The sequence below is a fragment of the Nyctereutes procyonoides genome, unplaced genomic scaffold (genome assembly GCF_905146905.1).
Source record: "Nyctereutes procyonoides isolate TBG_1078 unplaced genomic scaffold, NYPRO_anot_genome, whole genome shotgun sequence".
NCBI classification, from domain to species: Eukaryota; Metazoa; Chordata; class Mammalia; order Carnivora; family Canidae; genus Nyctereutes; species Nyctereutes procyonoides.
This window is the reverse complement of record NW_026575126.1, coordinates 66,716,039-66,726,895: the sequence shown is the minus strand read 5'-3', so window position 1 is coordinate 66,726,895 and position 10,857 is coordinate 66,716,039. Positions and strand designations below refer to the sequence as shown.

The window sequence follows — 10,857 nt, the reverse complement described above, 5'->3', positions numbered from 1 at the left end:
CCCACCCCTCCTTCTTGCCGATTGGTTGTGCAAAGAGTCGAGGCCGCGACGTCCAAAGCACGCGGGCCAATCAGACCGCACGGACTGCGCTTTCCTGAACGGCCGCAGCCGGAGCGGAAAGGTGGTCGCGGTCTCTCGTGGTCTCGGGCGGTTTTTAAGCGTTCGTGCCCCCCGCTTGCCACGTTCCGTCTTTTGGCTCCCACGATGTCAATGTACCAGGTAAAGCCCTATCATGGGGGCAGCGCATCACTCCGTGTAGAGCTTCCCACCTGCATGTACCGGCTCCCCAACGTGCACGGCAGGACAGGCAGCCCCGCGCCGGACGCAGGCCACGTGCAGGTAGGAGCGTGCGGCCCCGCCCCGCCCCCACTCGTCCTGAGTGTACATTTTTCCACCCCGTCTAGTGCGCAAGCGCTTAGTTTCATCCGCCCGCCTTCCTGCCAGTGCGCAGGCGCTTACCTCTCATCGGCCCGCCTTCTGCCCAGGGCGCAGGCGCCGTGGCCGGGTCGTTGGGGTTGAAGGACTGTGGGCCTGGGGTCAGACCTGGTCGCCTGCCCCCCCCCGCCCCCGCTTTCATGCTTCCGCCAGTTTCGCGTTCCACTTGTGTCTATTAAAAGTTCTATTCCTCTTGTATCTATTTCGTTTTCCACTTACGGCTCCTAAAGCTTTTTTGCTACCAGATTGTGGCCACAGAAATATAAGCAGCACGTAAATGCTCATTTTTAGGAATTCTAAAGCGAACCTCGCTGTCACCGCTGCTACTCAGGGTAACAGGACGTTGTCTGCACCCTGCTGTGTGGGGCTGCCTCCCCGACCTGGCTCCCGTGGCGTCGGCGGGGCGGGGCGGTTGAGCTTCGGTGCTGTGCGCGGAGGGGCGGGTTGCATCGGGGCTGCGGTCGGCAGGCGCACCTGTGCACGAGCAGGCCTGGGGTGTGCACCGGCGCTGGGGAGGGGAGGTGGACTGTCATCGTTTGGGCTCGGTAAACCGCTTTCCGGAGCGGCCTGTCTGCAGGTGTGTGTGCCTGGGCCGTGAGCACTGAATTCCTGGTTCTTGCACCCTCCCCAAAGCTGGTGGGTGGACCGTGGGAGCTTGATGTGGTTTTTAGCTCAGGTTTTTCAGACTTCTGCATCAGCGGATCGCCTTGTCGTGTTGGCTGGCCATTTTGGCACGCTCTCTTGTAAAGCGTCTGCCCAGGCCTTTCGGGTTTTTTGTTAGCAGCAGATACCCATCTTAGGTTTCCAGCAGGAGGAACCTTCTGTCCATTCGGGCTGAAGATGAGTGAACGGGTAACTTTTATAGTCCTTTCCCGTGGAGTGTTATTCTTCACTTTGTTTTAAGTAGGCTCCAAGCCTCGTGTGGAGCTCAATGCAGGGCTTCAACTCACAACTCTGTAGATCATGACCTGAGCCAAGATCAAGAATCCAGGAGGCTTAACTGCCTGCGCCAACCATGCGCCCCTCCTTCACTTTCTCTTAATAGCCTTCTGCCTATATGGGAAGGCAAACGGTTGGGTTAGTTGGAAAACAAGGACACAATTGTCTCACCAGAGAGCTAAGATGGAAATAGCACCATGATCCAGTGTGGCTCAACTGGACAGTCCCACTGAACTGAAAAGAAAACCCAGACTCAGAGTTGGAAGTGTCACAGCTCATTTGAGATCAAGTCTTTTTTTTTTTTTTTTTTTGGTGTGCTGCTAACTTCCTTGGACTTTCAGCTGTGAACTTCTAAGACACCTAGATCCTCTTGATTAGCAGATCATAATAATATAGACCAATAATTAGAAATCAAGCATATTAAAGGCAAATAGCAGCAGAAAGAATAAACTGCTTCTAAAATACATATAAAACAAATGGATAGACATGTGCCATGTCACAATCTCATCTCAACAGGAAAACTAGCTAACAAACAAGGTTAAAGGTACATGTAAAGCAGATCTTGAGTATTTCCTCATTCCTCACATCCAGAGGAGTGAAATCAGCCTGTGCTGGGCTTCCAGTCACAGGACACATTACGAATGTACTATTTGTTTCAGGCACTGTTTTCTGTGTTGACCGGGACATGGAACCCAGTAGGTGCTTCTTTGCCCTGGTTCATCAGGGAGCTTCCTGCCACTTGTAGAATTGAGCAAGGTAATGCACACACACAATGCACAAATCAGGCTGGTTGGAAGTGATTGGAATGCTACTTGAGGACTATCATTGAGGAATGGAAGGATATTACACACTAGTAGCCCTATTCATCAGACACCTTGCATTCACTTATTTCCATCAAAACATAATTATTTAATTGGTGCACTCAAGTCTTTATACCTCTTTACCCACAGGTCAATCATCTTACATATCTTTGCTATTTGATCAAAAACAAGAGCCACAAAAGAAAAAATAAAAAACAAAAAAAAGAAAACAAAAACAAGAGCCAGGCTAGCGGAGATGAGAAAGTGCAGATGAGGCTCTTGGAGAAGATGGAGAAGTGTCCCAGATAGAAAAGAATAAACAAAAGCTGTGTGGCAGGGGGGGCATGGTGTGTTTAGGGACCCAAAGGACAGCACAGGGGAGCCATATGTGAGAGGAGGTAGCCAGAGGACAAGTCATATGAGCTATTTCTTAAGCCAGGTTCAGGGCTTTGCTTTTTAGCTAAAGCCTTAGAAGTTAACACAGAGGTGGGGTAATGGAGTTGACATTTGTTATAATCTCTGGCTGCCATCTTAGGGATGAATTGGAGGGGTGACCACAGTGGGAACAAGGTGGACACAGGCCAAGTGAAAGTGGTGTCTTGAACTTGGGCAGTGACAGCCGAGGCAAGCTTAGAAGCCAGTGGATTCCAGAAAATGAACAGCATCTGGTGATGAATTCAGTCTGTGAGAGGGCAGTGTTACAAGTGACTATGGGAGGAAAAAAAGTTCCCAAGAAAGTGAGGCTTACCAGCACACAAATACAATATATCATGAGTGCATATTTATAGTCCTGGTCCTTGCCACATGGATTGTTTTGTCTGGTTATGAGCATTTTCTTCTTAACACATTCTTTCTGCTCAAAATGGATTATCCTTTATAAGATCTTATGAATCTGGAAATAGGTTATACAGTGTGACTTTATTGAGAGGGTTCTTATTGCTTTTTTCTTTTTAAAGACTTTATGTATTTATTCATGAAAGACACACAGAGAGAATGGCAGAGACACAGGCAGAGGGAGAAGCAGGTTCCATGCAGGGAGCCTGATGTGGGACTCCATCCTGGGTCTCCAGGATCAGGCCCTGAGCTGAAGGCGGCACTAAACTGCTGAGCCACCCGGGCTGCCCCATTGTTAATGCTTTTTAAAGTGAGTCTGTAGAGATTTGAGATTGCTTCCTCAGCAGATGTTATTGGTTACTTACTGTGTTGCAGTCACTATACCAGGCAAGAAAGATGCAAAGATTCATTGAACTAAGGACGAAAGCATTCCATACTTAGGAAGTTTTACGTTTCAGCAGTGAAAATGGTCTGGATGACTCTAAGATAAGAGTGCCAATATCCCCTTGAGAATGGGGCGGGGAAATGATCAACTGACTCCACGGACATACCTTTCATTTTCCTTTCTATTAGTATAAATTGCTGAGTTACATTCTCATTGCACTTCCCCATCTTTTTCTCTTTGTTAAATAAGCAAAGTAATGTGAACTGATTTGACATTAAAAATAACAATTATTTGTGTTCATTTTTTTTTTTAAGATTTTGTTTATTTATTCATGAGAGACACAGAGGCAGAGACACAGGCAGAGTGAGAAGAAGACTCCCTGCAAGGAAGCATGATGTGGGACTCTGGGATCACGACCTGACCTGAAGGCAGATGCTCAACTGCTGAGCCACCCAGGCATCCCTGTTTGTGTTCATTTTCCATCCTCTGTTCTTAGATTACCTGAACTAGGAGTCCTACAATTTCGAAATGGCTTTTGATCATGTTTTTTGTTTTAAAGCATTTGTGGATCACTTTGCAGGACCTATTGGACTATGGGAAAAACGAGATGGTTCTGCTTCTTCATTTTAATGTCTTCTCACAGTTGGGGGGTTTGATAAATTCATGGAACTCAGTAGAAGAAAAGCAATCAAATTGAAACACTGCTGTGATGTTAGAGGAAATTAACATTCTGGTGTTGGTTTATTTAGGAAGAGTCTGACCCATCTCTCCAAGCTCTCGAGTCCCGCCAAGATGATATTTTAAAACGTCTGTACGAATTGAAAGCTGCAGTTGATGGCCTCTCCAAGATGATTCAGACACCAGATGCAGATGTGGACGTAACCAACATAATACAGGCTGATGAGCCTGCTGCTTTCTCGACCGGCACATTGGATTTAAATTCGGTGCTCGGAAAGGTGAGTTCATCTGGAGAGCTAAAGAACATCAGCGTCCTAGGTGGTGATTTGTGCTGGAAAATTGTGCTCATGTGATTCAAGCTTTGGTTTTCTAGTTCTCAAAGGCAATACAAAGGTCATGTTCTTTTTTCCTCCCCTAAATGATTGTGCCTTACCACAGAACAGATTCGTGAGCTATGAGTGAAGCCAAAGCAAGTTCTAAAGCCGCTTGACTTGTCAGACCTGGTGGAGAAGAGCTAAGAGGATCTATAGGCAGGGATAGGAGTTGAGTTACAGGTCCCTACCATTCCAGTGTGGGATGCAGGCCAGAGGTAGGATGTCACTCCAGCAATTTTCCAAGCCTAGAGAAACAGACCTGTGTCAGCTTGGTGCTTCTCAGGTTCAGCAAGTCCATCCTGACTCAGAGTAGCCTGAAACTCAGAGCGTTGGTCACCCAGGCACAGTCTCATGAGGCAAACGTCTTTTGCTGCATTGTTTGCAGTCTTAGAATTAAGTTGCATCTGCTACCTTTAAAGAGCTTCAGGAAATGTAGGTGACCGGCTGACTTGCAAAAAAGAATGTCTTATTTCTAAGTGGTATTTATTGAGAGTACAAAAGGGTTTGTCCCAGGAATCCCTGCTAATTCTGTCCTCTGGAATTGGTGGTAGAAGTGGTACTGCATGAAGCCCTAACGGGGAGGCGAGGTTGCAGTGTCTCCCAGGTGACTTCGGTTCCTCTGCACTTAGGTTCTTGGATTGTTGAGTACATTTGCCCACACCAAGGACCTATAGACCTGGCCAGACCCCCCAGGGAGCCAGTCTAGATGAAGAGTCAATGATACCATACAGCTATGCCAGTGTCTGGGGGCTGGGAAGCCTTGCTGAGGCACATGGTGCTTATGATGAATTTTGATACCTCAGAAGGCACAGCATCAAATGATACTACACTCAGAGGATTGCAAAGCATTTATCACAGGTTGATGTGATGGGCTTCGGGGAGGAGTGGTATGACTCTTAGCCAGATTGTGGCAGGCTGCATACAGAAAGCCAAGGAATTTGAATTTGGCCTTCATTGTATTACAGGAGTTTGTTCGTTATTAAGAGTGAACATATAAAATAAAGTCTGCATCTAAGAAGGCAGTATGTTTTAGCCCTTTAGTTAATACTTAGTTTTTTAGATGTTGCCTGCTTGCCATCATCAATGACATTTTGAGCCAAGGCCCTTATTGGGGGGACTCTTCACTGACATGTAACTCACACACCAATTGACATAGAAACTATCCTGTCAGGTGGTCTGGTATTAGAAAGATTTGGTAAAGTGATTGCATGTGTGATTTTTTTGATTTTTTATTTTTAAATAACTTAAGAACAAGTAGTATCATTCTTAATGTGTTGTTTTACTAACTTAACAATGAAGTCAACCTTATAGTTTTTGGGGGCCAGCAGGGCAGAGGTTGAGGGGTTGGAGTGGGTTTGCATCCCTGTTCCACTTCTCACTGAGTTCCCTGAGCTCAGCCAGGTTATTGCCTCCCCAGGACGAGCTTCCTCAGCTGTGAGATGGGGTGATAGTGGGACTGTCTTCATGGAAGTTGAAGATTTAGTTAAATAACCCTGCTTAGGCCCTAAGAACAGCACCAGGTACAAGTCCACACACTCAAATGTCTATGTTACTGTTTGGGTTTTCTCCCTCAGGATTACGGGGCTCTGAAAGACATCGTGATCAATGCAAACCCTGCCTCCCCTCCCCTGTCCCTGCTCGTGCTGCACAGGCTGCTGTGTGACCACTACAGGGTCCTGTCCACCGTCCACACACACTCTGCAGTCAAGAGCGTGCCAGAAAACCTCCTGAAGTGCTTTGGCGAGCAGACTAAAAACCAGCCCCGTCACGAGTATCAGCTGGGTTTTACTCTGATTTGGAAGAATGGTAAGCAGAGGGCACTAGGCTGGGTTCGTACACTCTGGAATGAGGCGTGCCCTGTGACTTTAATCAGATGCATCAAGGGGCCAGGACCATGACGTTCTTCAGCTACTTGCTGTCGGTCAAATTCCCTGAAGTTTAGCAAGCACATGGGGTAGTTCTGGAAAAGGAGCACAGATAAACCTTGATGCAAAGATGCCCTCCTCCCTCCAGAAAGGTTAGGATCTCCAAGAGCGGTTTGGGGGGATCCTGCTGGGCAGCTAGAGCAGGAAGGTAAGGGCTGTCCTAGCCATCTTCACCTCACATTTCCAAACTTATCACAGGGACATCGATGTTACCTTTTCAAAAGGCCTGAAAAAGGTGGCAGGCTGTCCTTTCTTCATCATCCCGCTGCTGTATGCCTCTCCTGGTTACATTTATCCCAGGGGGTAGTGTGTTAGCACCATTCATCCAGGAACACCTAAGCTACTCCAGCTCCACGTAAAGAGCCATTGTGAGGGTAGACTGAGTTCCCAGCTTGGGAGGTGGGACTCCTGGTTTCCAGTCCTCATCCTGCAAATTCTCCGGCACAGGGCTTAGAATAGATGGTCTGAGGTCACCCTTCTAGCTTGAGAATGGTTATAATCAAATACCAGAAATGGTTACTTTTTTTAACTTAAAGAGTTTGCATTCTGTAAACATCTGGTTTAAACTTTCTTGAATCATACACGTTTTGGAGACAGACAAATGTGATATTGAAAATACTTTCCCTTGCCACCAGTTTCCAGTTAGAGACTCCCCTCTCCCTGTTGCTCAGGCACTTCCTCTGGGTGGCAGGGGGCTCTTGTTACATGGTGTGCTTTTTCCCTTCCAGTGCCGAAGACTCAGATGAAGTTCAGCGTCCAAACAATGTGTCCCATCGAAGGAGAAGGGAACATTGCACGTTTTTTGTTCTCTCTGTTTGGCCAGAAGCAGAATGCTGTAAATTTGACCCTCATAGATAGCTGGGTAGATATAGCTATCTTTCAGCTGAAAGAGGGAAGCAGTAAAGAAAAAGCTGCTGTGTTCCGCTCCATGAACTCTGCTCTTGGGAAGAGCCCCTGGCTTGTTGGGAATGAACTCACTGTGGCAGATGTTGTGTTATGGTCTGTGCTCCAGCAGACGGGAGGCTGCAACGTGACAGTGCCAGCCAATGTGCAGAAGTGGATGAGGGCATGTGAGAACCTGGCCCCTTTCAACACTGCCCTCAAGCTCCTTAAGTGAAGTTTAATAACTGTATAAAAGGTTGACTTCGAGAATGGTGCTGTTTCACGTGTATTGTGGGTAAAGGAACTTGTACTAAAATCGGTCTATCTGGGCCAGTTGCCTAGAATCAATAAAGGCATCAAATAATTTGTGGGTTTTCATTTTATTTTAAAATTCAGCCACATCACGTGCCATATACCATGACAACTGCCAGCTATGTGGCAGGCATTTTTTGAGATACAAAAATGAACATACCCCATCGGGGCCTTTGGGAAACATAGATTGGTGGGGAGTCGAGTGCTAAATAAAGGGGAACGCCATGGAAACACACAACAGTACCAGGGGGAAAGCAGGAACTCCTACCAGAGCTACTTTGAGATGATTTAGATGATTTGGAGGCAAGCAGCACAAGGCTTAGAAAGGGCATGATTTTTGGAGTGACACCAAGCTGAAGGTGAAGAGAACAAAGAGGTTGGATGATGATGCTAGGAAGCTAAAGTTGCATCTTAGAGGCAGCAGGGAGCCAGCAGGAGCTTCTGAGCCAGGGAGTGAACTGATCAGATGTCCTTCTGGTAACTAACTGGCAGCAGCATCGTGGAAGGGTGAGGAAGACTGGCAGCCATCAAAACAAACAGTCCAGCCATCGTGCAGGCCTGGGCTTGGCTGTGATGGTGCAGGGGTGCATACCTCAATCTGTGAGGTAAAACATTCTAGAGGAGGACTGGATGGTCAACAGGCAGAGTTCAAAGGAGAAAGAATGGAGGATACTGTCTAAATTGCTCCTTCCAGAGACAGGACAGACAGTAATATTAAAAATTAGGAGTTTGTAGGACAGGAGAAAGGAAAAGGCAAAATAGGTTTAGTTTAGAGCAGCTTCGTTCAAAGTGCTAGATCATAACAATTCCTTTTAGGAAATAGCGATTTGAGGGAACTTCTACAACTTTAATAAGTCTTGTACAGGGTCACTAGATACAATTATATCATCTATACCCTAACAAAGACTGAAATGTACATTCCAGTTGACAATTTAAAGAATTAGAAGTCCACATTCACATTTACAGAGCTTAATTAAGGCAGGACGGGCACACTCCCATCCTTCATGTCATCCTTGGCCCCTTTGTCCTGAGAAAGGAGACTCAGCTGCTTCTTTAGTTCTTCTATTTCTTTTTCTTGCTCTAGTATTTTCATCTGTAGGGTGAGGTTAACCTGTCAAGAGAAAATTTTAAGTTCTATTAAAATGGCCTCTTCCACTTTAAATATACAGGCATACCTCCCTCTGCATGGTATGCCTGAATTCCAGTCACTGCAGCTAGTGAAGCAGCACCAGCATCAGGTCACCACAGTTCTCTCACTGTCAGCACCTCAGCCCACGATGCACATCACAACGAGGGGCCAGTCACCACTTTAGTCCCTGCGCACACCCTGGCCACGTGTGTACTGGTGATAAATCCACATGACATTTAAAAAAAATAATTGACAGATGAAACTGGCCAACAAAGATGGAAGTGCAGTGAGCAAATGCAAAATAATGATGCTGAAGGTGGAATCAAATTGCACCCACAAAATGTTGGAGGAGAAACAGGCAGCCATGGGGGTGCTGCTCCCACCACCACCAGACAGATGCGGTGTGCAGCCCCAGGACTGGGCGGAGAGGAGTTAACATAAATGAGGAAAAGGACGAAGGTGTCCCAGAGAAAGTGATACCAGCAAAATTCACATTGGAAGAACTCTGGGAGCTATCTCACTCACAACTTCGAAAGTCCAAAAGATGAAATCTTGGCCCCTGATCCAAGCTTAGGAGTATACAGTTCACCGAGGCCCAGAAAAGGCACTCCATATCCGGAGTTCTATGGTGAGATGCAGGTAGGCACTATTCAAACCATTCCTGAACACATTAATTCTTCATTATAGTACACTAAATACTAGTTTTATAACTTTCTTTGTTTCCATGTGCATCTGCAACTGAGTTTTAATGTTTTGAAAACATTTGTAAGGGTCACGGGACAATCGTAACTTCCCATGAATTACTAAGATCCCCTTGCATGGTTTGATCTCAGCATGGTCGTTTTCACAGTCCTGTACCAACAACCACACAAACCACAGACTGCTTGTACAAGTTTTCTCTATATAGGTACGTATAGACTATTTTATAAATTCAGCAAGAGAAATACCATAAATGCCACCTAACTACGGTCTCTAATAGCTAACAGAACTGGGGGTTAGAAAATCCCTTCTGTGGGATAAATTTAATCAACACATCTGCTGTTCCCAAAGACTCAGAAAAGTACTATACCTACCTGTTTACTATTCAAGCTAGTAAAATTCACCATTTTACCTGAAACTTAGCCTTAAACAGAAAATAAAACAGTGGAATAGTTTACCACAAATAGGTCCCAGACTATGTGCGTCAGAATGATTGCTGCCCCTTCTCCCCACAGACTTCCTTAAATAGGTCAGAGCAGCCGGGAGGGCCTAGAGACTGCACTCTGAGGACCAATGCATCTAACACAATGCTGTTCACACACTGGAGGTAAACCACTTGGGGATGTTATTAAATGCAGATTGTGATGTGATATGTCTGGAGTGGAGCCCAAGGCCCTGTACTTCTCATCAGCCAGCAGGTAACGCTGATGCTGCTGGTGCAAGGACCATGCTTGGGGTAGCAGAGCACTAGAGAATCTGAATGCATCTTTGAATAAGCTTTTGATAAATCTTAGAAAGTTTCTGGAGGAACAGAATGGATGAATCACATTTCTAGTACATGTAGGCTGGAGATGGTACTTGGCACTGTGGCTACAGTCTGGAAAGAGGAAGGAAGGGACTGCCCTGGGGCGATCCCACATCACAGGACTGAAAACCAGAATCACACACTTGCATGCTAAAGGATCGCAGGCTGAGGCAGTCTATGCCACCCTCATTCCAGCTCCCTACAAGATTTCCTCCTTTTACCCTTTGGCATGTGCCCCCTTTGACTAGGAGATAAAAGGTTATGTTTATAAAAAGTTATATCGTAGTTGGAAAACCAAAGCCTTTTGACTTAGCAAGATGAAGCTAGAAAGTAGAGCCTATAATTGCAATTTTTAGACAGACAGTTGGTCACCTTGCTTACTTGGACTCTGAAGAGTGTGCTACTCAGAACTCTGAGAATGAGTTTAATCTGGTTTCCATAAACGTTTTCTAAGCTCAACTGTTCCTCATGAAATTGGATTCACAATTTAAATTCTACTTTAAGCTTCATACTTTCCCCAGTATTAAAAATACACATATATACAAGAACTCCTGGCTGGCTCAGTCAGTGGAGCAGGTGATTCTTGATCTCAGGTTTGTGATTTTAGGTGCAGAGATCACTTTATAAAAGAAAAAAAGAGGGACACCTGGGTGGCTCAGT

At 45.9% G+C, this 10,857-nt stretch overlaps 2 protein-coding genes across 2 annotated transcripts in view; one reads left to right on the top strand and one right to left on the bottom strand.

Annotated features, from left to right (window-relative positions):
* Positions 1 to 61: 61 nt before the first annotated feature.
* On the top strand, positions 62 to 7,618 carry AIMP2 (aminoacyl tRNA synthetase complex interacting multifunctional protein 2). The gene is made up of 4 exons (XM_055340110.1): positions 62 to 339; positions 4,143 to 4,349; positions 6,020 to 6,251; positions 7,099 to 7,618. The coding sequence occupies exons 1-4, from the start codon at positions 205 to 207 to the stop codon at positions 7,485 to 7,487; spliced, it is 963 nt and encodes a 320-aa protein (XP_055196085.1). The 5' UTR covers positions 62 to 204; the 3' UTR covers positions 7,488 to 7,618.
* Positions 7,614 to 10,857, bottom strand: part of EIF2AK1 (eukaryotic translation initiation factor 2 alpha kinase 1) — a 30,827-nt gene continuing 27,583 nt past the window's right edge. The window contains exon 15 of the mRNA XM_055340109.1: positions 7,614 to 8,675. Within this exon, the coding sequence (XP_055196084.1) occupies positions 8,538 to 8,675 (138 nt within the window). The 3' untranslated portion in view covers positions 7,614 to 8,537. The remainder of the gene's footprint in view (positions 8,676 to 10,857) is intronic.